This window comes from Corylus avellana, chromosome ca3, assembly GCF_901000735.1.
Source record: "Corylus avellana chromosome ca3, CavTom2PMs-1.0".
In the NCBI taxonomy this organism is placed as follows: Eukaryota; Viridiplantae; Streptophyta; class Magnoliopsida; order Fagales; family Betulaceae; genus Corylus; species Corylus avellana.
In genome coordinates this window covers 26610753-26637266 of record NC_081543.1, presented here as the reverse complement: position 1 = coordinate 26637266, position 26514 = coordinate 26610753, and the positions used below count along the sequence as shown (strand labels likewise).

Sequence of the window (26514 nt, the reverse complement as noted above, 5' to 3'; positions counted from 1 at the left end):
CCTTTGTTTTGCCACCCCATTTTGCTGAGGGGTATAAGAACAAGAGTGCTGAGAGACACTTCCTTTGTAGTGTAAAAAATCATAAAACTCGTGGGACATGTATTTTTCACCATAATCAAACCTCAAAATATTAATATATGTAGGAAATTGGGCCTCAATATATGCTACAAAGGTCTGAAAAATAGACAAGACCTCAGATTTGGACCGAAGAAGATAGACCCAAGTATAACGACTAAAATCCTCGATGAATGTCACAAAATATTTATATCGAGCGTGAGAAATTACAGGAGAAATGCCACATACATCACTATGCACAATATCAAAGCATTTTGCAGCACAACTACCATGAGAAGAGAACAAAAGAGTCTTACTCTTACCAAGTTTGCATACAGAACAGTCAAATGACAGATTTTTAAAAACTTGTTCTTTATTGCCTAACAAACCAGAATTTAACATATGAGAAGTTTGGATGACCCAAATGTTTGTGACATACTTCATTTTGAGTATTAACTGTCGTACAAGCCAAAAATAAACAATTAGGAATTGTACACCGGTACGTACGAGATAACGGCCATGGGCTTACTATACATGTTAATTCTATGGTTAAATGTGTGTGTGATGTGATATGTGAGCCTTGGATCCAAGGGTTATTTCATGACCCGCACAGCCTTAACGGGCGGATCATTATAGGACATACATCATTAGTAGCGTGAGCCACCCGAGGTTAGACTCGGTCGGGCTGCTAGTGTTATGGACGGTAGCGTACAATAGTCTGGGCACCAGCATTGTATTACAAGTCCTTCGGGACAGCACCAACTCTGCTAAGAAAGGGTAATATCTCGAATATACCATACAGTTGAACTATCACTAATTCTCATGATTATAGCATGTACTATATCTATACTACATTCATGGATAACTATCATACCTAAAATGTTGCATACTTTACTGAACGAAGTTCATCACTAAATGACATGGGCATTATATGCATTATTACTCACTAAGTCTTTGGACTTACCCCTTTTATTTTTCTCCTCCATTATGTATAAATTGTGCGGTTTAGTTAGAATAGAAGAGGATGGCTTCAAACAGAATAATGGTGGTGGCCTAGGACCTGATCCGGGTCATTTTTTAAGACATGGACCCGACTTGGCTAAAGTCCATGTGGGACGATAGAGGAACCCCACAGGCAAAGATGATGGAGATAGTGATCATGCTAGCACTATTTAAACTTAGGCGTTGATTTTGTTATCTTATGTTCAGACAATTATATTATGGCATGTAATCTATTTTGATATTCGGTCTTTGACCAGTACATTTGAGAATCTATTTATGCTATGGTGTTTATCTTTACTGTGGTTGTTATGATTGTGGTTTTTAGTTATTGTTTCTCTATTCCTGTAGTTAAAGTCTTCCGTTGTATTCTCTCGTTTAGGAGAGGTTAAGATCTCTGAGTCTTGTCTAGTGAGGAATAAGGCTCAGAGAAATACCATGAGATCAATTACCAGTTAATTAATTTTCACATGGCGTTACACCTAGAACCTGCCAAGGACCCGCCCGGGACCTCATCGGGACTCACCCAGGACCTGCTCAGGACCACGTCGGGACTTGACTAGGACCCACCCGGGATCCAACCGAAACTACCCTAGACTCTGTCGGAACTCACTCGGGACCTGTCCATAACCCTTTCGAGACCCTACCAGGACTTGATCGGGACCTCGCCGGGACCCAATGTCGAAAAATATTTTCGGCAGAAAACATTTTCTTGGAAAATGATTTCTGGTATTTGACATGTATGGAAAATTAGGCGGGGTCTTGATTGAGTTTCGATATTTGGTGCACATAAAATCATATTAAATTCTAAATTACGAAAATGTCCATGTTGGGTCCTGGGCAGGTCCCAATAGGGTCTAGGTGGGGTTCGGGCGAGTCGCAGTGGGGTTCGTGCGGGACTCGATTATGACACCTCTAAGACTTGGTCGAGACATTTTCGTAATTTAACGTTTAATATGATTTAATATATATATTTGTGATTTTTCGTATGCGCCAAACACCGTAAAATGTTTTTCAAGAAATTATTTTTCGTAAAAAATATTTTTTGACATAAAGTATTTTATGTCGAAACAAATAGAGTCCTAATTTCAAGTGAAATGAAGAGAATCCGTATTTAGTATAGAAAGGGAATGGTTATTGACTTTTTATTGCATATACTTCCACCCTTTCAAAAGGAACCCAACCGCCCCCTCCTCCGACCGTCGCTGGTCATCCCCTTGCTTTACCATAACCCCGCCCCACCCTCCAATTGCACTAGTCCCCTCCAATGTTGCAGACTCCCAACAACTCTCCCCCCATAATCTCAACAAGATTAGTGGGTAAAGGGAGACGAAATTAGAAACAATAATGATGCTGCAAATGTCAAAAAGTGTTGGCTTTCATATGAGTAGGCTTTTGCCCCCGTAATGTTTTTTGGACATTTGTGCATTAGATTACTAGGAAATGGAATGGATGAAAGACGAGCAATCCTAGGAATCTGTGCACACCGACCGAAAGCCCTAGAGATTACAAGGTTCACTTTACTTTTCCCATCAAACAAACAAAAAATAATATTCTATAATATGATGCCGACTCATTTCTATATATATTCATTCAACAAAGTTTGGGAACCTTAAAATTGACACAAATGTCATGCCAGAGTTATGCCACGCCCACCTCGTTTAGAAAACCCAGAAAAAGTAGCGTGCTGAACAGGATCATCGGTAATGATGAGCACCTAAAACCCTTTATTTTATTCATTAAAAATAAATAAATAACATTTTTATACATAAATTTTATTTCAAACTTAATAATTCTAATTTTTGGTTAAAAATATATGTTAGAATTATATTAATTTATTTTTATTTATTAATGTAATTAGGAGGTGCTTTTCGTTTTCGTTTGAAATAACATTCTAATGTTATGTAATTATGAAAACTGTTTTTGCGTTTTTATGAATATTTTGTGTTTAAGTTGTTTATTAATTTTTGTTTTTAAAATATAAAGCAAAAAATTTTAACAACTCTAAAAATAGATGTCAAAGACTAATTTTTATTATCATATTATTTAATTATATGACAGCCGTATAAAAATATTCAAAATAACATTATTCTTTTATTATTTCTCGTGATTAAACTAATGAAGAGAGCATCGGCAGCACGAAAATGAGATGAGAGAAAGATTGTTGGATGAATAATAGACGTACAAGCAAGAAAATGGAATCTCACTGGTACAAGAAAATTATCTCAATATTTAATTTCCATTTGTGGGGTACAACGAGTGATGCTCCCATAATATATTATATGGTATAGTTTTCATTTATCCACCTCCTTTCTAACCTTTTAAAAAAAAAAAAAAAAAATTAAGGGTAATGCTTAATATTATACTTTATTATATAACAATGTTCATTAGTTCTTGAATCAGTTATTTAAAAATAAAAAATAAAAAATCTTAACATGAATAGCCGGGACAAGTACTATCATGTCAATCCAGTAAGATGAAAGCGTGGTATAGTATTTAGTTGTAACAACCTAGATTTTAAAACTCTTATTTAAATAATATTAAATAGATTAAAAATATAATCGATAAATTAAAACAATGATATGTGGATTAATGATATTAAATAACTATTTAGTGTTAAAGGTATATTACATTGATTTTTGACCTCTTATGTATATTACTTCAATTCTAAAAATTTAGCTCCACTAATATGTTTATGGGCATAATCAAACCCAATCTAGTGAATAAATTATTTATATTGGTGTTTAGCAAAGTCATAAATTAATTTGAAGTTTTTCAGTTTTTTAGCCTAAAAAACAGTGTCTTAATTTTCATATTGTCTAAATGAGATTAAAACTGCTAAAGAAAGATACCAAGGCTAGCCACCTTTGTTGAAAGCTTAAAGTCTTCTAGTAATGATGGTTATAGTAAATATCATGATTATAATGATTTAATAAGACAAGTGGCCAAGTGGGAATGCAAATACTTAAAGCCTAAGTTGAATTGGAAACTTTGTATAGGCCAAAAATAGACTCAAACGAACTCGGATGAAGTTGAACCATAAATATAAAATGTTTGTCTCGGAGTCCTCTATCTACTCTCAAAATTTCATGTCAATCGGAGTAGGTTTGGACATTGAAAAATGGATCGGAATACACTGCCCTCATTTTGGACGAAAATACTATTTGGTATAGAGCATGAAATATGGACTAGGTTCATTCTTTTAGTTAAATCCATCTCAACCCTTAGATCAAATGTGTAAAAATAAATCCTAACCATTCATTCTCTTATAAATAGAGCCTTAGCTAAATTCACTTTCACTTAAGTTTTTACAATCTTAGAACAAGTAAAATTGTTTGCTCCTCCTTCCATTTTATTTCTTAGTTCTAGTCAAATACCATATAGCCTAGATCTTTCTTGTAGTGGTCAAGCGTTTTTCTAAAACTAGCTACCTAGAGAAGATTTGGTGGAGTTTTACTTCTAAAGGATTATTGGGTAAATGTTTCTTGTATAAATATTATGATTTATTGCTTTTATTACTTGTTCTCATTTAATTGTTTAAAGACCCAATAAGCGTATAATGTAAAATAAAGTAATGGATACAAGTGAATTAATAATAATGAGTTAGTTGACAAAATCAATTAAGGACTTATAATATTGTCTATATATTATTTACTTTACAGTATTTACATTCAGTCATTTCTTTTATGTCATTTAAATTTCTGTTCATATTTCTGGCGGTAAGGACCATATGATCTCATCCCCGAAATATGCATTATTTACATTTACTTATTTCTTTTATGTCATTTAAATTTCTGTTCATATTTCTGGCGGCAAAGACCATTCGATCTCATCCCCGAAATATGCATTATTTACATTCAGTTATTTATTTTATGTCATTTAAATTTTAATTCATATTTTTGGCGGTCATCCCCAGAATATGAATTCAGTATTTACATTCAGTCATTTCTTTTATTGTCATTTAAATTTTGATTCATACTTTGGTAGGTACGGACCATTGGTCTCATCTCCAAAATATGAGTCATGTTTTATATATATTATTTATAATACTTGTTTGTATTTAGTGATACTGGCCATTAGCCTCGTCACCAAAAATGAATTCAGGCATAAAGCTAGTTATAAGTAACTATCTTAGATTAATATAATAAAATGAGTAAGTAAAGATGAAGTGACGGATAATAAATAAATATAAAAGATGAGGGTCTTTAAACAATGATATTATTGGAGAATGAACTAAGTATTGTTTGTATGTATGTATTATATGCAGAAGTGGAGCAGAATACTACACTAAGGAGAGTAAGTATGGATATACTTACTGAGTACTAGCTTTGTTTTATTGTTATAGGAATTCTTATTTTGTCTTATTGATATAATTTTGCAATACAACTGCTGCATAATGTGTCTAATAAGATGGGCTGATAAGATAGCCACCTTAAGAACAAGCTGGGTGGATTGCCGCAAGGAACTGTCGGTATCTCAGTGGATAGGGGTATATAACCGTCCAATAGGCCTAATATATAACTAAGCTGGGACGGTGTAGTTGCCAGCACCAAACAGGTAAACCTCTAAAGTGTGAGGGACATAACGGACGTAAGCGGGCTGAGAGCTCATGAGAAAAGGTCTGAAGAAAGATTATCATAAAACACAAACTAATCTATCATTACGCTGCATTCACAACTCATTCATTATTATATATTTTATTCTTTAATCTTATTTGTTCAAACTAGTCTTTTTAGTCTTTATATCTAGGAATATAGATTACTCACTTGTTTGCTTATGTAAATATGATAACGTCATCTTTACATAGATCTTGATGCAGGGATAGAAAGTGAGGACGATGGTCCTTTTACTGGTTTTGATGGTTGATAGACCATCTGCTGCAGGATTTATGCTTACTCTATGGAGCAAGTCTCATTTATGTTAATCGCTTTTATTATGTATGGTGATGTATGTAAACTTAATAGATATTACTATGTTAATTTAGGTGCCGTCTGTGGCATATATTTGGTACACCTAGTGTGTACATATGTTGTAATGAAAACCATGTTTCTATTTTATTTAATAATATATCACTTCGAGGTATTTCAGTCAGCTCAACTGTGTTGTGTAAGTTATTCCTAGATCATAGAAAAAGAAAAAAAATATACATACTCCGCTGTAAGATTGTATTTTCTAAAGTTGCAGCGTCACGACTTCAATATTTACTAGTTCAAATATCGGGGCGTTACAGTAGTATTACTTTTTTTTTCATCCCCATAAGTACCAAGAGATTAATTTTTTTTTTTTTTTTTTGACGGGAATTTTTTAGAATTCATTGATAAAAGATCGAGAGCATAAAATCGCTTACATCATAGAGCATAAAGCTCTAATAAAACATAGCAAAAAGCTATGAAATTACAAAGTCATAGATACAATAAAAAAATTCTTACAATCAAATCATATGTATGACATCAGCTTTCGCTAATTCATGTACAACTTCAGTTATGAAATCGATCTACTCCGGACAGACTAGATCTAAGACATGGGTAGCCCCCACTCACTTGAGTCTGACTCAATCACTCCTTGAGAAAAATTGGGCCATATTTCCAAGAGACACCCAATACCAAGAGATTAAATTAACATAAGATGTCAGCAGACCATCTCTGTAATTAATGAAATGATTAAGTAGTGGGCTGATTTTAGTGTTAGCTTTCAAATCCTAGAAAGAGAGCACTGCAAATAGAGCATAGTAGAATGGTGGGAGGGAGTTACGACTCTCTCCTCCCCGCCCCCTTTCTCTTTCCCCCTTGCCTCTAATTTTTCCCGCCTCCACCGTAGATTGATCAGGACGCGTGTGTTAATGGTTCTCGGGCTGTTTTCTAGCAGTGCATGGCTGGATGGCTGGATGGCGGTGGCATGTGGAACGCGTGAGGGTTTGTTGGGTTTTGTTATTATATTTTCGTTGTTTTAAAATAAGAATGTATTCACACTAGATACGCTTTTAGTAGTGATCTATGGGGTTGAGTTTTATTTGTTTTCTCGAATCTTTAAGAATAACGAAATTAGTTTCCTGTCGGTCTTTTGTTTTCTTATGGTTAATTTTATGAGAGCAAATCATAGACCGATGATCGAGGAGTTATCAAGCACAAAAAAAAAATTGTCACTATGGTAAAAGCAGCAAAGGAGATTGCGATTGATAAAGCACTAGTAGCGGAGATAAAAAAGCCAGATAATCATGAACTTGGCAGCGGATAGAGATGTGATTTGTCAAAATTTGCTATAGATCTGAAATTGTTTGATACGGTGATTTTTCATATATATTGTCTTATAATAGATCGAGAAGTTATTGTGTATGTTATAGATAATATTTGAGTTGTAAAGATTTTCGATTATATCTTTAGTATTGTATGGAGTATTTTGCCCCATTTGATTGTTATATCACTGAAGAGATAATTCGTTTTAAAAAAAATTTAAATGATTAAGCAACAAAAATTGACTTTTTAATTTAATTATTTAATAGCCAACATTTTAACTATTCACTCTTAATTATTTAACTAATTATAAACTGTACATTAATTATAAATAAAAATTGTTAGTAAAAACTATAGTATTTCTGGTAAATATCTTTTGCCTTAATCTATGGCTATATCTACGTCACTCATGACTTTTTAAAATGAAAGAAGTCCTATAATAATGTCAAAACGTAGGACTCACGACTCACCTAACTTGCCAATTGGATATTAATGGCATTACAATCTATGAAAATGGCCAAAATCTAATACCCACACCACATGTGGATCGTTTGCTTTTATCTAAAGCTTTACCATTCAATACCCACACACCTCATCTCTTTTCCCTCCATTGATTCTTTTCTTTTCTTTTTTTCTTTTTTTTTTTTTTCTACTTTTGTAACATGCTCCAATCATTTTGTTCAATAAGGAAATTAACTAAATGTGCCATATCTTACCAAACTTTAAATTACGAATAATGTTAGAAATTATATTTTTATTTTATTGATATTGGTATGGTAATGATAATCAACTTTCAGATAAGTTTTTGTTAAAAAAAAAAATCTAAGGCTATCGTGGTAGGATGTGATAGTGTTGAGTAGCGATGGTAATTTGTATTCACGTGTCGTATTTAGATTATGTTAAAGTATAGATATAAGACCATATAGGTCAATCTTAACCAAGTTCATTTAATTGAATGAATTAGACTTATAAATTATAATTCGTTAATTTTGTGTTGGGTTCGCAGGTCGTGTAAACAAATTGTCAACCATAAATACCACATGTCATTCGGTTCGTGTCGAGATGTGAGTATAAGAATACATATGTCAACCATAACCCGACACATTTAATTAAATAGATTAAACTTATCTACCATAACTCGTTAATTTCGTATCGAATTCGTGGGTCGTGTAAAAACTTGTTAATTCTAGTAGTGAGATAAAAATATAGTTTCTAACATTACTTTTAAAATTATTATATGGTACTTATGAGTGTTGTAGGGGTACTACAACATTTTATTACAAGTTACAAACTAAACTAACTTAACAATGTCACATCAATTTGTAAATTCACTTAATACTTATTATATTAACAGCTAAACAATTATATTCGATTGTGTCTGCCGTGACAACGCCATAAAACTACCGCATCAATTATATATAAACTAATTTTAAGCATAATGTTCGATTTTTCCATCATCACTGCGTTATATTCTGTCATGTTATATTCTGTCATGATTGCTTAATGTTAATACCATCATAACGTTGTGCGAATTCAATGCCTAGCTCTGCAACTTCACCTACTCAAACAAGTTGATATAAAAAAACCCAAATGGAAATAAAAAGGCTTTTTTGTTTTTTTTTTTTCCTAAGCAAATCAAAAGGGCAAATAAGTCCTAAAATAGCACTTGATTTTTTTTTTTTTTTTTTTTTTTTTTAACCAAGACTATCTAAGAATTAGTTGAAACTTCAATATCATAAGATAGTTAAAAGATAAAAATGTGACGTCTAACATTTTTGTTATGTTTCAAAAACATTAGGATCTTAAAAGGTTGGGAAATTAGGTCATTAACCTCTTGTGCTTTTGGTTATTGATTTAAAATTATAGTTTTTATTTGTAATAAATTTAAGACATGAGTTTAAGTACATTATAAATTAACATTTCTCAAAAATAAATAAATAAATAAATACTTAACAGAAATATGTGTGAAAATGGTATCATGCCAAATGCCACTCTAGTAATATTTTTTTATTTTTTAAAAAATAGCACAAGCCACTAAGTTTGGGATAGTCGTGAGTTTGGGTCCGTTTGGGATTACAGTTTTAATAAGTGTGATTTTAAAAATTGCTCTTTTAAAATCGCTACTTTTTAAAATCGCAAAGGTGTTTGGTAAAACATGTTAAAAAATATTTTTTATGCGAAATCATAATTTTGGTTTAAATTCACACTTTTTTAAATAAGCACCCCCTAGCCTGCTTATAGAAATCGCGAATTTTTTTTTCTTCCTATTTTAGATTAAATGTTTTTTAAATTGCAATATCAAATACCTTACATTTTGAAATATTTTTTAAAAATGCAAATTATTCTTGCAAAATTGCAATCTCAAACATACTCTTAACCTACAATGATTTTTTTTTTTTAAAAAAAATATATATTATTATAAGGACACAATAATATTTTTCACACTTATTTCTATTACTTATTGGATGTAAAATTTAACAAAAGTCTTAAATTTATCATAAACTTAAACTCAAATCTTAAATCTATCAAATTGAAAACTAGTCTTAAAGTCAAATTGAAATAAAAACAGAGAGAAGTGTAATATTATACACATTCTCACTCACACATTCACACTCCTTAATGTGGCTTTAAAAATTATTATTGAATTTACTATGAAATAAATTTTGATTTAATGATAATTTTAAAAGTCATATAAAAAATGTAACATTTCTCTAAGAAAAACAAATTGGTGAAACTTCTCTATCTCTCTTTATCCCTCTCATGCAATGAGTATTGAATTTATTTTTTAATCAAAATTATTTTTTCTAAAAAAATATTTCTCTCTATTTTTATTTTTATTTTTAATTATCTAACCTATTTGGTTGGGAACCATCACCTAAGGCTATTTAAACTTAATTCTAAAAGATAATATTATTGTGTTGTGTCACATCGTATAACATCAACATAAAAAAAGTCATACAAGTGTATTTGTTATTTAAATAAAAAATCTCTTTTTATTTTATTTATTGATATGTCCACACAAAATGAGAGAATGGTCTCAGCCGATTAAGCTACCTCCTAGGGACAAATCAAAAATCTCTTTTAAGTGCAATATATAGTTTCTGATAAAAAGAAATAATTTACCATTTTTCCAAATTTAGAATTAAATTACCCTAAATCTTTGTAACTTTTTGACCTCCAGAGGTTATAATAGAAATATATTCTATTTATATATTATAACAGTAAATCCTTTTTCACTGCCGAAACTTTTTACTTCGACTATTTGCGTAGACATATAAATAGTCTTCCTTTCACTCAATGATGTCTGAACCGCTTTAATTGTTTTGTGGAAAGCGCTCGATATCTCTTACAACCTACACAAGTTTCTCAGCCTCTCAACAAATCCACGACCCAGAAAAGTAAAAAGCAAAAAAATACAAAAAAAAAAATGTCTTCCCCAAGTAAACGCCGAGAAATGGATTTGATGAAACTGTGAGTTTTCTAACTTCATGTTTTTAAATTTATTTATGAGATTTTGGGTTATTTATTTTGTTCTGTTTTTGCGTTTTTGGTTTGATTATTGTGAGCTAGGATGATGAGTGATTACAAGGTGGAGATGATCAATGATGGCATGCAAGAGTTCTATGTGGATTTCCATGGGCCTAAAGACAGTAAATCTTCCTTACACATATCGATTTTTTTTTTCTTTTGATTTTCAAAGTGATCTATATGTCTGTTTTTGTATAAAGTTGAGCTATTTTTTTTTTCTTTGTTTTTTCATGAATTTGGTTGATTCTGTATTTCAACTGTGTTGACCACGGAAAAATATGTTGCTGGGTTTTTTATTTACCCTTGATTTGGATAGACGTACAATAGTTTCTGACCATGTTTCTGAACTGTTGAACTTCATTATGGTGTTGGATTGAACCTTCAATTTTTATTTATTTTTAATCCGGTTCTGGGTATTAATTTTAGTTTTTGATTTGAGTCATTTTGACCATGATATATGTTTGAATAAGAACACTTCTATCTCAATCCAGACTGGGATGTGAATTGTGTTAGTTAAGCTTCATTTTTTGCCAGTACTTGTTGATAAATGGGCAGCAAGGTGGTTGTTCACTTATTTTTCTCAGTGAAGAGAAATTTATTGGTATTTTTGCTTTTGAGTATGAAATATGAACACAAGAAGGGGTTTTTCTTTTTCTTCTTTTTCCTTTATTTTTTATTTTTTATTTTGGAATATGGCAGGTCCTTATCAGGGTGGTCTGTGGAGGATAAGAGTGGAGCTACCGGATGCTTATCCTTATAAATCTCCATCTATTGGCTTTGTCAACAAAATATACCACCCAAATGTTGATGAGATGTGAGTTTGCGGATGTTGAAAACTCAGTAATTTGGTTCTGCTGAGCAATATTATGCTCTTTTGTGCAATATGCAAACTAATATACGAGTGTTATAATCCTGCATTTCAGGTCTGGCTCAGTTTGTTTAGATGTTATCAACCAGACCTGGAGCCCCATGTTTGGTAAGCCACGGCATCGTCTTTCTTCTATTTATAATTTATGAAGAGCTCCTAAATTATTATTTCATCCATAGATTGTTCCATATTTCATTATTAGTGCTGCTACCTTCATAAGCTGACAATTATTTGTTTTCCATTTTAAAACCGTTCACAGATCTGGTTAATATCTTTGAAGTGTTTCTTCCGCAACTTCTTTTGTATCCCAACCCATCAGATCCATTGAATGGAGAAGCTGCTGCTCTAATGATGCGTGATCGTGCTACTTATGAAGTAAGAGTGAAAGGTAGTAATCCTTCTCAAGCTTTGGTAACCTAAGTACCCACAGTTGCAGTTAGTCATAATATTATATATTTCTCGGCTCTCTAGTTGTGAATATTTGGAAATCATGAATCTGGGAGGTTAGGACATGTGATTTGTGCTGTATGTCAAGCAAAACAACTTTCCCTGCTGCATCTGTGCTTATATCTCCGTTTGTGAGGACATTAATGGTACCAAAGATCTTGTACTTTATTGGTTGTCGAACTCATGAATTCAAGCTCAATTGCTGTTGAACTCCCCTACCAACATCTATTCATTCTGCATCTGCAGTTTTAAGTTACATGTCACCCTAATTGAGTTTACAAACTTCACCATGAACCATTTGGCTGTAAAATTTGGCCCTTTTTTTAAAAAAAAAAAATTTATGTGTACCCTTTTGTATTCTTTCCAAGATGTTTGAATTTATGTGTTCTGATAGAAAGTATGATCCATCTCAGTAGGATTTTAGGATTCTAGGGGTGCAATTTCACTCAAGAACAGTTACATATCCACATTAGGAATCAAGTAAAAAAGTTCCAATTTATTGGATCCACTTGAGATGTGGCAGTGTTTCTTGTCTTCCTCTCATGGGTGTTGGCTTTGCATGGGTAGGTGCATCTCAAGACGGTGGTATCTATCAAATCTGACTTTCCAGGGTTCCAAATGTAAAATGAAACAGCCTTTGCTACTTTCAATGCTTTATCAAGCTCCCTATTTGCAAATTCTGGTATACATTGGTTTGATGAGTACCTATTCCGAAACTTCATAAAAAGTTGATAAATTTAGAATAGAGTTAAAGATCTTTCTTTGGAGTTGAGCTATTATTGTCTGTTTCTCGGTGGTTGTTAGGAGTTACTAAGAGTGGACACTACTGAGTATACTTCCATTGGGTCAGTTGCAAAGAAAAGGAGATAGTGAACTTTGGAACTGTTGTGAACTGTTTTAACTTATAAAAGCATTGAAGATCAATCTCATGGCCTCTTTGGATATAATATTTTCAAAGAAGTTTTTTACTCACTATGTTGTAAGATAATTCAAGGTAAGGCGATGCTGTACTTCATATTGCTTGAGGAGGGCTGCAGGTTTATGACTTGTTGGCCTGTGGAAAAACTTTCAAGATGGCCACTTCTTTGTTTACTCTAGCCGTCGGATGATTCTGATAAATGGTGAGAATATTACTTTTGCCACTCAATGGAACTGTAAACATCCAACCATTTAGAAGAGAGTGTGAGCCCCAGAGGCATTGCATGGATGCTGGTAAAACTAGCTCATTGGCTGTTCCATTTGGGACCTAAATTTTTCCTTGGATAGTGGCTCTACTAATTCTGGTTTTTGGACTTCGCAAGTAGATTAAAGCTTAAATTTGTTTTCTCTATGGATCTGAGACTTGTTTCTTAGCTTATTCGGGATGAAAAATGTGAACCGAAGGTTTCAAAAAAGAAGTTTCTTATTTATTGGTCTAAGAATGTTTAATTATATGTTTTTTGGCAACTAATCTTGGTTATTACTTGCTGAAAATGCAGAACTGTTGGTAATAATTTTCTTATTTTGCAGAGTATTGTGAGAAGTATGCCAAGCCAGAAGATATAGGGGCTGCTCCAGAGGAGAAATCTAGCGATGAGGAACTGAGTGAAGGTGATTATGCCTCCAGTGATGAGGCAATCGCTGGCCAAGCTGATCTTTAGGCGCATAAATGCTTGGCCCAACAAATCCACTTGTTTGTACATGATATTCAAACTCCTGGAAAATGAAACCAACCAAAAAACTGAAAGGCTTGCAGGAAAAGTCCCTGCCCCTGCTGTCTCTATTTTCCATGTAAATTATTCAACTATGATTAAATGTTTCAAAAATTCATTTACTGTTAGACTAAAAAGCAGGCACTCTTTTTCTCCACATGTGCATGCATTTATTTATACATATTGACTTATCTGGCCCAAAATGGCTTGCATTAGTGCCTGAGAAAGAAGCTATTGGTTCATAAAGTTTCACATTGGTTTAGCTCATAGAAGAGTTCATGAACCCTTGGCAAATTGCATGTGAGTAGCTTGTTACCAATGTTTTTGTTGTGAACATAATTTCCTTCTCTTTTGCTTGGATGATAATATGGGATGGCAGTGACCATGGATTTCATATTCTCTTGCATCACCTGCATACATAACAAGCAAAGAGGGTTTGATGTGGAGAGAGTAAATATATGGGGCTTAATATTGGTGACCTATCAAGTCTAGGGTACACTTTTGGGTGGTGACTAAGAGCATTCCCAGTAGTTTTCTCGTCATTTTCCCTATATTTAAGGATTCAAATTACTTTTTGCTTTCCTATGTACACCCCAATAGCTTCCTTTAATCATTCTTTATATCATTAAAATATTATTATTTTTATTTTACTTTTTTTATTTTATTCTTTTAATTTATTAAACAAACTTTCTCTCTCTCCCTCATACTTCTTCCCGTAGCCATCTTCTTCTTCCAAGGGTTTGTCAATCAGATTACCCAGATCAGAAACTCTAGTCCACAAAATAGCATCATCACTGCACTCTCCCTCTTTTATTTTTGTTTCAATTGATCAGAGACCCAAAACCCCAACCTCGTCGATAAAGCTAACTTTTTTATCAAATCCCGTTATCACTGATTTCTCGGATCACAACCAACCAAAATAAACAATCAAAATCCAAGCAAAGCATAGTCGGATGGAAATGAAAAGAGGCGAGATGATGATGATGAAGACGACGTACAGATCAGGTTGGTTCAGCTTTGTCCAGAGGGCTGGTTCAGATTTGCCCAGGCACTACCCACTGCACAACGACGGTGGCTCAACCACTGTTCTTCAGTCTCTCTCTCTCTCTCGGCTTGAACAGAACGATCACCATTCTCTCTCAATCTCGAACTTTCTCTCTTTTCGGTCTCCTCCCTACCTTGTGTAGAACATGGATGAAAGTTGAGAGGTTGAAGAAGATGGAGTTTTGATGTTTTGCACAGAGGGATGGTGTGTTGACAGGAAAGAGAAAGATGATGAGAGGTGTGCGGAGAGAGAAAAGAGTTTTTTCTTCAATTTAATAAGCATCTGGATCGCTAAAGTAGAACCCAAAACATTGGGTTCTACTGTAGCAACTGATGGTTTAAGGAAGCATATAGGGAGTCTGCTGTGGGACGTTTTTTGTAATTTTTTGAGCATATTCCCTAAACTTAGGGAACAGACTCCCTTATAGGGAGTCTGCTGGGAATGTTCTAAGCAAATTGGACGTGTCATTATGCAATTCAAGTTAAGGAATTATGTCTACTTTTCCAACGGTATGGATCAATTTGTTTTTTTGGCATATCTTAACGAGTGATTTATCTTTTTTAAAAAAATTTAGAGAACTATTTGTCACAACTCCAAACCATAGAAACCCGAAGTGCATTTTTCCCTATTACTATTTTATGGAAGAGTGGGAAGTTACAAAACAATAACACAAATTCCTAAAGACTTGCAACAAATCAGAAATACAAGTACTAAGAAAACACATACCAAGAAAACACAAAGTACCAAAAAGCCTACATGAAGAAGAAAACTACAAATTCCTAAAAATGCTTTCATGACCACACCACAAGAGCTATTTATTTTTTCTTCTGGCAGGTGGTATGTTCATCTGCTTATGTGTCTACCATGCTTCTCGATGTCTTTTATTATTGTTGTTAATTGTCAAAACTCTTGTTTGCTTTGCGCCGACAAAGTTTGAGGTAGCAGATTCTTTACGACTATTGATGGATTTGATTTTTGCAAAAGGTTCACCAAGCTTCTTGTCTGTTCTTCAATCTTCCACGGCGTTAATTATATTTTTGTATTCTTCTTCGCAGAGAGAGGGTGAAGAAATAAGACTTTGGCTTTCAACTAGCAAAAGTAGTTACGCTATGTCATTAGCTAACAACTCCAATTCATATGGTAAATTAAGATTTTTTATTGTTATCATATTCTTAAGCAATTTTTCAACTTGTTCGAGTTGCTCTGGACTCCGAAAAAAATCAATTGGAACTTCAATAACGAATAGCCTTTTACCATTTGTTACCATGAACTTTTAAAAGGTGACTCTTTAATTTATTTAGCTTGATCAGAGAGAATAACTAAGCTTTGAGCCTGATAATCCATGTTGGTACCATATCTTTCTTTATTGAACTCTTCTCCTCTTGTGGGTACCATATCTGATATGGCTGGAAAGAAAATTCTGACTTTCTATTCAACTAAACTTGTTATTTAGAGGGTGAAGTATTTTCCACACTTCAAGTTTCTCACTAGATAAGAAAGTAATGTTCTTATCATGGCTGAAAATTGCCAGCATTGATCTTTTGCTAGGGCTTGAAAAATCACTTGGTAGTGATTCCCATTCAATATCTTCAGTAAACCAATCTTGATGATTGATGAGAACTATCAGCTTTGAGATTCCTTCATGCATATTGATTTTTGATGGTTGTGATTTAAGACCTTTTTTATCTTGACTTCTTGTTCTTCAAGTTTTTCTTGAATCATTTGAAGAACATCATGGGGAAGTAAATATTTTGCTTTTTCAAACAAAAAGATTCTTCTTGCTTTTTTAAATTCTGAATCTAAAATCTCGTTGTCTAGAAGATCAATTATACAAACAAAATTATTTACTTTAAGGAAATTTCTTTCTTCATCTCATCTCATTTGTTATCTGGTCAGATATTTTTTTCTACCAAACAACTCATCTTTTGACTAACTTTAATTATGAAACAAATGAAGAGGAAGATAATCAATCTTCAAATTCTTCCCACATTGCTAATGTAGTAGGTGAAAATGAAAATGAAAGAAAATAATTCTTCAAAAAAAAAAAAAAAAAAAAAAAAAAAAATAATTTGGAATTTGGGGAATTATTGTATAGAAAAGAAGAAGACTTAAAATCCATAGGTAATTTACGAGAATCTTCGGCATGGAAGCCCTTATAGCTCAGTGGTAGAGCGTCAGTCTTGTAAACTGAAGGTCCGTAGTTCGATCCTGCGTGAGGGCACTTCTTTTCATTAGTAGTATTTGTACGAAGCTAATTTCTTTCTGAACTCTTTTTTGATGACGTGGTAATTGTACACGTACACGGTGCACCACTATAAAGGAATCCCTAAATCCCTATCCCAATCTCTAATCAGTTTTTTTTTTTTTTTTTTTTTGAGTGATTTCACATTTTAAAAGTACTTTCTCTTTAAATTTTTTATTACTAATTTTAAGAAGAATGTATTTTCAATTTTGAAAAGTTTTTAGAATCATTATTCAAACCGGTATCAAATCATGCTTTAAATTTTGGTTTTAAATGAGTGGTTAAGTTGAAACTTAGGTTTTCATGGAATTTGAATTTAGTTCTTAAGTTTCTAATTTTAAAAAATAAGGTCCTTATAATTTTCCCTTGTTTTGAAATATGTTATTCTTACTTTCAAAGTTAACCATTTACCATCTACTACGCATGTCTCATTTAATATGTGAGTATCAACATCAATAATTAACTCCCGGCGGATTCCAGTGCAAGTCCAGGGTAGGTCCCTACAAGGTCTGTCGATTTATGAATGAAATGTTTAAACTCGAAAAATTGTTTATAGTTTTCAAAAATAAAAACCATTTTTCAAAAATTAAAGAAGAATTTTCGGTCCAAGGAAAAATATTTTCCGTTAACTATTATTTTACGTCGCACCAAACACTCAAAAATACAAAAAATATTTTCTAAAAATCATTCTACAGCGAAATAAATGGAGCATAATATTTATTAAGAAAAAAAATCTAGTCCCATTTTGAGACATTCGACACCTTCCACATCTGGCACATCACCATCCTCAAAAAAAGTAAACACCTTTTGCCTAGCCACCATCTGTCTTTTTCTATCAACGTGGCGCAGTTCTATTGGAAAGAAAGGACCGGTACTATGAATAGAATCTTGATTGATTGCAGAGGAACGAAACCCTTCTTTAGCCTCGTACTGTAGAAATGGTCCAAATGGAAGGGAAACCCAAAACTAAGTTTGAAAAGTAATTTTAGTCCAAGAAAGGAAATGCAAATCTGGGATGGTACCACAATGACACGTGGATCCCATGTACTGGTGGTCCCCACTATTGTTTTGCTTTAATAGTTTAGTAAGAAATTTAAAACCCCATCTTTGGCATTCACTACAAGATTATATAATTACTTTCAATTATTCACTTTTCACTCATTACATTACACTGAAAAAGTTTGGAATTTTATAATTTTTTACAAATTTACATGACGGTTTACATTTTAGTGGTTGACATAATAAATATTACATAAAGCCACGTCTATCGCATTAGTTTGTAAAAATAATAAATATCATATAGTCCATATTTTAGTAACTGGCGTAATAGATATCACATGAACTGACGTATCAGTTTGTAATGAAGTAAATATTAAGTAGAGTATCATGTATATCACGTTAGTTTGTAAAAGTAATAAATATCATACCGTCTATATTTTAGTAATTGACATAATAAATATCACATGAACTGACGTATTAGTTTGTAATAAACTTGTAATTAAAACAAAGCACCTCTTGCAGCACTCTTTATGAAAGCTAAGTAGACTTGCCATAATTCGCATTACTGCAAGTCTGCAATAATGGTAAAAGATGATAAGGCTGTCCAAAAGGCTTCTTTTGAGCTCTAAAGGTGTATGGGTTTTGAAGGATTGATGTGGTGGTTTGTTATTGCATTAATGTTGGTGGTGGCGGTTTGTTGTGTGTTTAATTTTTGAAAACAATTATGTTTTGCTTTTTGGTCTGCAGAAAGAAAACAGTTGGCTGATTGTCAATGCATGCAATTGTTTGGTTGAAAATGAAATGGTTTGCAAGAATATCAAGAATGGCCAGCCATTATCCAAAGGAGAAGAGAAATCCATTGTACCCTTTTTCTGCAAGGTTTAGAAATCACCTGCAAATGAGATCATCCCAACATGAAAGGAGTTTGCCACAAGCATTACCTATCAGTGATGAAATAAATATTATGCAGACTCCAATAGAACCTCCATGAAAGCCAAAAAAAAAAAAAATGAACAATATTGCAAACTAAGAAGAGCCATGTTGTTCTATTAATGTAGACAGAATTCAGATACAGCTTTCTTGAACTTGATATTACCTGCTGGTTGTTCTCTCCTACAGCTGTGTATGGCTTCTTCACCCCTTCCCACCAAAGATTTCCAGCATCCAAGTGATTCATAAATGTTCCCAGAATGAAATGAAAATCAGTCCTGCTTTTGGCATAATTTATCACTCAAAAATATTTGAAACGTCTCCGGGTATATATTGACCATCTTGAATGCAAGAATTATCAAAATATTCAAGCATGTGATCAATGATCAGGTTACTGTGTAGAAGATATTTAGTTGAACAATATTTCAGGGGTGAAACAAAACTAAGAGTAAAGGAGTAAAGCCACCAGTCTCTTCTTCAGTAGCCTAAAAGAAGCAAATGAGATTAACTTGGAAAAAAATAATTAGCATAACATAGACCACCAATTACCATTTCCTTCTAGAACTACAGACCAACTTCAGTAAAAACAATTCACAGATTCTTTAACATCACCCCTAAGGAATACTGTAGTTTATGAGCAACCGATTTTTACACCGCGACTCATCTTTGCATTTGAAGGGATATTGCAAGACGTTACCGATGCAGAACTGCACAAACTTCAAAGACAATATGTAAGTTGTCATGGTAAGTCATAGGGAATCTAACAAGAAAACAACATAAGGTCCCAGAGTAAAGATGTGAAAAAAGAAATAAATGAAACCATAAAGAAATACCTCACAAGTATATCACTAGAAGCAACTAAAACAGCACAATTGTATGTTTTGCAATTTTCCTAGTGACATTTCATGCACACCCATGCTCCTAATCTCTCTATTAAAAAATTATACCTCTCAAGTATTGCCAACTCAGGTGAGTAGGGGTAGGGGCTGAAGAACAGTTGGATGAACCAGCATATTTTGAACCTTCTCTAACATATCTTGATTTAATGCTATTTTACTCATTGACCAAATAAATTGCTGATATTGCTAAATTATGTTTAAATTCCTATTCTGACAATATAATATAAGTGTAAATGACCATCGTAGGATCACTTCTTTGCGTATCCATATTATTAAAAGTTGACCTGAAGTTTCCAAAATAAGCACAGCTTTGCAAGCACAGAGCAGTCTCCACATAAAGATCAGTATATGGAGATAACTCGCTTGCATTGCATTGAAAACTGCAGGAAAGATATGGCAAATGAGTAAATATTCAAAAGACGAACAAAGAACATTGATCATAACAAAAATTGATAACAAGAAGTCAACAATTGAGTTGAAAGATCTCAACTGTACCTGGCTAGTAAATCTAGACAATCTTTCTAATTTTGCTCCAGCTATCAGCAATTTATGATTTCTGAAATAAACCTGCGTAAATCACTAGCAAAATTGTACCAGTACATTTTACACTTAGAATGTACTTGCATGAAAGACAGGTTTTTTTTATTAATCATTACCATTTGAGCAAATCTACTACGAATAAAATGCAAAAATCCCTGCTGTTAACTTTCCACCCCGTTCTGTTAAGCACAATGCTCAAGACATACAAAAATGTTGTCTGAAAAACAAAATAATGAGGCATTACAAAAGTTTCCTCATTTGTGTCAAACTGACTAGACTAGTATAGGTTTCTGGAGGTCGTGACTGCTTTTAATTTATCAAAATGTCCAAAAGTAACATGTTATCAAACAACTGTTTCTTCTTGTTATGAAAACTCCTGGAATCTGCAATACACTTCCCAATCTTACTTGAACAGGAAAATCAGCTGAAGCAATCAAGTTGCAAGTTAATTCACGAAATCCTAAGTTTGAAGTGCAGAAGCCAACATGTGCTATTGATGGTAAGGCTGTTCTTATAAAATATATGATTTAATTGCACACCACCAGTTCATGAATCTAAATAAGTCAAATGATAAGGATCCATCTACATGTGCGGACAATCCCTTAATAAGTGCTGATAGGAACAAAGTTAACTAGAAATGAGCAATTATACTGCAATCAGACGATCGATATTTCTGAATCATTACATATTATATCAAAAATAATGGAGGCTTAGTTGTAAGATAGATGCGATCATCAAGCTATAATAGTTTTCAGCCTCATTAATTTTGCAAGTGCCAATCAAATGGGCCTTATATCGCCACATACAAAACCATTAACTTGGTCTCCGTCTACCATTAAAGCCACAATTGAAAATGAAAAACCCAAATCTGCAACAGGTATCGGTTATACTATTGTTACTAAACTATTCAAAGAATGTATGGTAAGCATGTAAAACGAGAAAGACAAAAAAAAGGCCAATAATGTGATTCGCATTAATGTAACAAAAAGGGGAAAATTTAGAAATAGAAGGGCATCTAATTGAGAGTTAAATGGTATAGAAAATTCCTCCGAAAGTATAACAGTTTTATTTGCGACCTTTGTATAATTCTAGAGTAAACTTTGCTTACAGAAATATAGAATCTATGGTGAAGTATGAATTTGAACATTTGCAAGGAGCCTGGTCAGTTTGCTCAGAGTTTCACGAGCAGATATTGTATCTGGATGGTCTTCACCACAAATTGAAGTTCTAATAAAAACAGCCTTCCTAATTAGATCATCTCCTATATCAAATTGTCCCCCTCTTACCATTAGCTTGGCCCTAGTTTCTAGAATAGTGGCTCTGCATAGAGCCAATTCCTGCCAAAGGCAAGGATTCAACTGGGCACTAGTCTGGATGGGCCTCCAACAAAGTGATTTGTCCAACCATTTCTCAACTGGGGTAACAAATGCTTGGTCCGCTGCTTCCAAAGCATTGGTACATAGCCGCAGAAGTTCTAGAGCAGCACTGCACCGAGAGAATGTGATGAATGCACGGATAGAAAGAGGCAAAACCACTTCTTTGACAAGGTATAGCAACTCTGACACCTTGAGCTCAACAACTACAGGGTCATGACCAAATCCAAACAGCAAGAAACATGCTGCCCAGATATGGTCGGAGTGCTGAGATATAGACCCACGACTGATTACAGCTTGAACCATTGCTTGTGCAGCTCCATTCTCTCCTCTTATGCGAGCATAAAGCTTGATCAGCTCATTGAAATGGATATAGCCTTGCTTTGTACTACTTCTTGCAATATTGAACCTCAACAACATGGAAGAAGCTTCTGCTCCTGATCTTTTGGTGTGTGATGAAGTTAAACCACAAGTTAAGGAATGCAATAAATTTTTCCATAATCGTTTTCCCCGATGCTTTTCGGGTATCTTGTGAGCAGCTACGGCTAATAAGAAAACTGGAATTGCAGCTGGTGCAAACCAACCACTTGCCTGGACCATTCTGGTTGCCAAGCTCCTAGGCCCATCAGCATGATCAAATATTGAGAAACATACCTCAAAGAGTTGCATAAGGAAGGCATTTCTCCTCAATGACTGTGTTTCCCGACTGCTCCACGACAAGTCCTTCATGGGCATTCTGTTAACAGTGTCCAACAGCCTACTTGGAGTTATAGGTAGCTCAGACAGAATTGCACCAGTAACAGCAAGCCCCAAGGTTAACCTTCCAACTTTCTCCTCAATAACTCTTAGGGCATCAATTTCTGCAATTGGGTAGTCTTTGACACTTCCCTGCATTAATGCCATTGCCTCAATGCCAGATAAGTATGAGAGTTTCATAGGTTCCAAGTTCATTACACGAGGAAGGCGTGTGGATATTATGATGTGGGTCTCTCCGCCAAAACGTGGAAGAAGATCCATTACAAGTTTGTGATCCCACCAATCCTTTTCACTCTCTAAGTTATCAATCACCACTAGAAATGGTATGCTTCTCATGAGCTCTTTGCGAACTCTAGAAATGGCTGCCTCTTCCTGTTCTTCAAAGCCCTTTATTCTGCTTTTCTCTGAGCAAGTTTCAACCCCCACATCAACTTCCAAAAATGACCAGAGATTCAGATAGTTCTGTCTGATATACCTGCTTTCCCCACCAACCCATAAAACCATCTTGTACCTCTGTTGATATCTGTAAGCAAATTCCAGAAGAAGCTCTGTCTTGCCAATTCCCGAGTCCCCTGACACACAAGCAATCCCCTTCCCATACAAAATCTTCATTGATTTTTTTCTCCTTGCATACCTTCCACCACCTTTAGACTTTTGTTGACGTTGCTTCTGAGAAAAACCACTACCTTCCATCTCAATCTCTTTTTCTGACTCCTTCCACACAACTGGTTCCTTTCCCTTTCGGCTGCCACTCTCAAATTGCCGTTCCCTCCGCCTGTCCTCCAATAAACTGCTCTTACTCCACCCAATTGTCAAATTCTTTCGCCTGGGTCTAGCTTTAAGTTCAAAATAATCTCTTTCTGAATCACCTGAAACATCACCAAAAAGTATAAATTCCAGCTCAGAAAGTTCTTTCTTGCGACCAATGAAATTCTCATTTCGAGGGAAAGGGAACTCATCTTTCTCTACCTTTTCTCTCCACTTAGTCAATCGCTCTACGACACTTCTCCTCCCTAACCTCGTCGCTAGTAGTGTGACAGTCCTTAATATGCAATCTCTCCAGTTACCATCCTGAGCTTCTAGTTTCCATTCATCAATACGAGAGAGGCTATGGACAGCCTCTTTCCACTCCTTCTCCAACCCTCCATACAAGACCCATAGCTCTCCGCCTAGTTTTTCCCACAGCTCTCCCCTCTTCTCAATTATGTCCCGGACAAGGCAATCGTCTGGACTCAAGTCAAAGAATATCGGCACCAAATTCTTCTTTCCTGAGAAAAACCGCAGCTCCTCAATAGTATATGGGTTCTTGAAAGACTTCCTCGTCAGAATTACAACCCCAAAAGAAGAAACATTCATGGCCTTCTCAACAATTCCATGTTTGCGGGAGTTCCTACATCGAGCTCTATCAGATACAAAGCAACTCATCCCTTGGATCTCCAGCTCTGCACGGAGCCAATTAGCAAACCTAAGCAAAGAAGGTTTACGTCCATGCAAACCTATGAACACATCACAGCTCCTCATTCTATTATAGGAAAGTGAAACTGAACTGGGAGTAAATGATGTTTGGTAGCTGCTTGTATGCTTTCTCTGCTTCTCTCCGTCCCAAGAATAACCGTTGCCATGGTCATGCCAGTAACTAGATGGGGTGCTGTTGGAGATGCTGGTTGAGGTACATACATGGTCAAACTTCTGGAAATCACCAGAATTGCAGGCAGCCTGGGTTGTTGACAAGTCTGACAATGTACTTCTGGCATTTTCCATATATTCAGGTTCCGGATTTCCTGAAATGCAACTAGGAGGAACAACACTTAAGTGAATGCTGTCACATGGAATGTCAGACCGTTTTGATTCGGATAAATGACTTGTTGGTGATCTTGGAGAGAAGAAGGGCGACTGATTCGCTGAAAAGAATGCTGACGATGATGATGACATATTCCGTAAAGTCATGGCTGTTAAGGAGCTGAACCTGGCGCTATCTTCCCCGGCTTCCATATTTACAAAATTTCCTGCTATCCAAAGATATCAAATCTCGTCCATGCACTAGTTATGGGGAGCCCTTCTGAAATAAAGAATATTATGCCTTTAGTCAGTCACACATCTTCCTAAAACGGTAGAAAGAACATAAAATGATAGTAAAATTGAAGACTCTTTCCATAATTATCATTTAAAACAGTTTAGAATCTCACATATTCATCCCAGCAAATAATTGCATAATAGGAATGGGAGACAAAAGTAATATTTCTCCACAGGGGAAAAAATGAAAAATTAAACCATAGAGTTACAAACAAGTATGAGAAAAAACTGGCAGCCTCAAAATTTACCTATATGGTTAACTCTACAAGTTGGGACTCCATCAATATCCTAGTAAGAAAATTGCACAATAACAATGGAAGAAAAAGATGTATATCTCTCAACATGGTTAAAAAATGAAATTCTAAAATCTACATGCTTGAAACAAGTATGAGCAAAAGTAGGCAGCCTCTAAATGTGCTAATATATGGTCAACTCCACCCCTCCCCCACCCCCCAAAATAATAAATAAAGGAAGAAAAGAATCAGAGAATTAAAACTTCAAAAACTATAACGGGTAGAAACAAAAGAATCGCAGCCATAACGCTTGCAAACTCATTATTCTGTGATCCATATGCCTAAGTCGAACAAAATATCCATCTATGAACAAAAGTGGGCCACCTACTGATTTGAACCAAACAAAAAAAAAAACCTATAAGGCCATCGGTGGAGTATGAAGTCATAATCTTTAGGGCATTATAGATCTAATGGGAAGCTTGAATGTGCAAAGGAGCTTTAAATAACGACCGACTTCTCAATTTAACAGAATATAATGACGCTTCCATGATAATTCAGATCTGAACACTTACTTGGCTTGAAATCACAGACATGGTCTCGGTAGATTCCATCCTTAGGCTTCAAAATCAAACCACCCAGTTCCTTGAAATGAATGAGAAGCCCAAAAAAAGTTCGTTTTTCGAGCAACCAAAATCTCTGAACGCTCGCTACAATCAGTAGAATGAAGTTAACCAACCTGCAGCGACAGAAACTGGCTTTATCAGGACACGTAATTACCAAAAGACACATAAACAGAAGTATATTACTACTGTATTGCTTTAAGCCAAAAGCCATGACCTTTCAATCAGACAGAGAAAGTTTTGACAGTGAGAAAGCCCTTGCTCTCAATGTGCAGCAGAAGAAAAGTGTCTTTACCGTTTGCAGGTAGACTTGAGAGAAAACCCATTTACAGGAAAAGGCTAGACAGAGTAAAGATTTGGTTGAAAATGAATGCAAAACTGGCTTTTACCTTTTTGAGAGAAACCCACAAAAGAAAAAAGAAAAAGAAAATATCTTTAGGCTTCAGACCCTCAAACCAGGTTTTTGAAAAAACAAAACTTTCTGCAAGTGACAATCCAAGTAAAACTTTGTGTATATCATTTTCGGTGTCTGAGAGGCTGAGAATTTGGTCTGGAAGGGAATTGGGACCCAAAGGACGGATCTGACGAGAGGCATGGTGGGTTAGGCTCAGTAGGCTCCACACCCATTTATACTACTGTGCAAGTCCAGAAAATCCACTGTGTTTTAGGCATTTTAGATTCACATTTTTTGAACCCTTTTGTTGGTTTTTTCTATTCACTGTATCTGTTGGGTTTTTAAGGTTTTACCAAAAGCTTTAGGTTTGTTTCACAAAGAAGGTCGTTTGCAAGGGTGTCGTACTATGTTGTACTTTTTTTCTAGTTTCCAAGTGCACAATCATTCATCACCATCTGATGAAATGATAAGCTTGTGAGTGATTTGAAAGATTCCATTTGGTTTTGCCTTTCTTTCTTTTCAATTCTTTGGTTCACTTACATGTAGTTGAATTAGTGGTGATATTAAAGTTATAAATCAGGTTAAACATAACC

General features: G+C 34.5%; 2 protein-coding genes, 1 long non-coding RNA gene and 1 other non-coding gene across 5 annotated transcripts; 3 read left to right on the top strand and 1 right to left on the bottom strand.

The window, feature by feature from the left end:
* The first annotated feature begins 4464 nt into the window (after positions 1 to 4464).
* LOC132176712 (uncharacterized) lies at positions 4465 to 6144 on the top strand. Its single transcript, XR_009439584.1, has 2 exons — positions 4465 to 4527; positions 5861 to 6144. It is a non-coding gene; the product is annotated as an uncharacterized LOC132176712 (long non-coding RNA).
* A 4457-nt stretch (positions 6145 to 10601) lies between these two features.
* Positions 10602 to 13976, top strand: LOC132176432 (ubiquitin-conjugating enzyme E2-23 kDa). Its single transcript, XM_059588633.1, has 6 exons — positions 10602 to 10754; positions 10854 to 10933; positions 11511 to 11625; positions 11735 to 11787; positions 11939 to 12067; positions 13636 to 13976. The coding sequence occupies exons 1-6, from the start codon at positions 10711 to 10713 to the stop codon at positions 13764 to 13766; spliced, it is 552 nt and encodes a 183-aa protein (XP_059444616.1). The 5' UTR covers positions 10602 to 10710; the 3' UTR covers positions 13767 to 13976.
* A 3035-nt stretch (positions 13977 to 17011) lies between these two features.
* On the top strand, positions 17012 to 17083 carry TRNAT-UGU (transfer RNA threonine (anticodon UGU)). The gene has a single exon. It is a non-coding gene; the product is annotated as a tRNA-Thr (tRNA).
* A 4348-nt stretch (positions 17084 to 21431) lies between these two features.
* LOC132175915 (uncharacterized) lies at positions 21432 to 26200 on the bottom strand. Of its 2 annotated transcripts, none has more exons than XM_059588006.1 (3): positions 25745 to 26200; positions 25480 to 25643; positions 21432 to 24660 (listed from the first exon to the last, which is right to left on the bottom strand). In XM_059588006.1, the coding sequence occupies exon 3, from the start codon at positions 24591 to 24593 to the stop codon at positions 21594 to 21596; it is 3000 nt and encodes a 999-aa protein (XP_059443989.1). In that variant the 5' UTR covers positions 24594 to 24660; positions 25480 to 25643; positions 25745 to 26200; the 3' UTR covers positions 21432 to 21593. The 2 variants fall into 2 exon arrangements, with proteins under 2 accessions (XP_059443989.1, XP_059443990.1); XM_059588007.1 differs by having other exon boundaries at positions 25823 to 26200.
* Positions 26201 to 26514: the final 314 nt, after the last annotated feature.

Coding starts and splice junctions, on each gene's coding strand:
- LOC132176432 (XM_059588633.1), top strand. CDS start 10,711: ATGTCTTCCCCAAGTAAACGCCGAGAAATGGATTTGATGAAACT. Junction 10,934..11,510: donor TTTCCATGGGCCTAAAGACA/GTAAATCTTCCT, acceptor GGAATATGGCAG/GTCCTTATCAGGGTGGTCTG. Junction 11,626..11,734: donor CACCCAAATGTTGATGAGAT/GTGAGTTTGCGG, acceptor CCTGCATTTCAG/GTCTGGCTCAGTTTGTTTAG.
- LOC132175915 (XM_059588006.1), bottom strand. CDS start 24,593: ATGGAAGCCGGGGAAGATAGCGCCAGGTTCAGCTCCTTAACAGCCATG.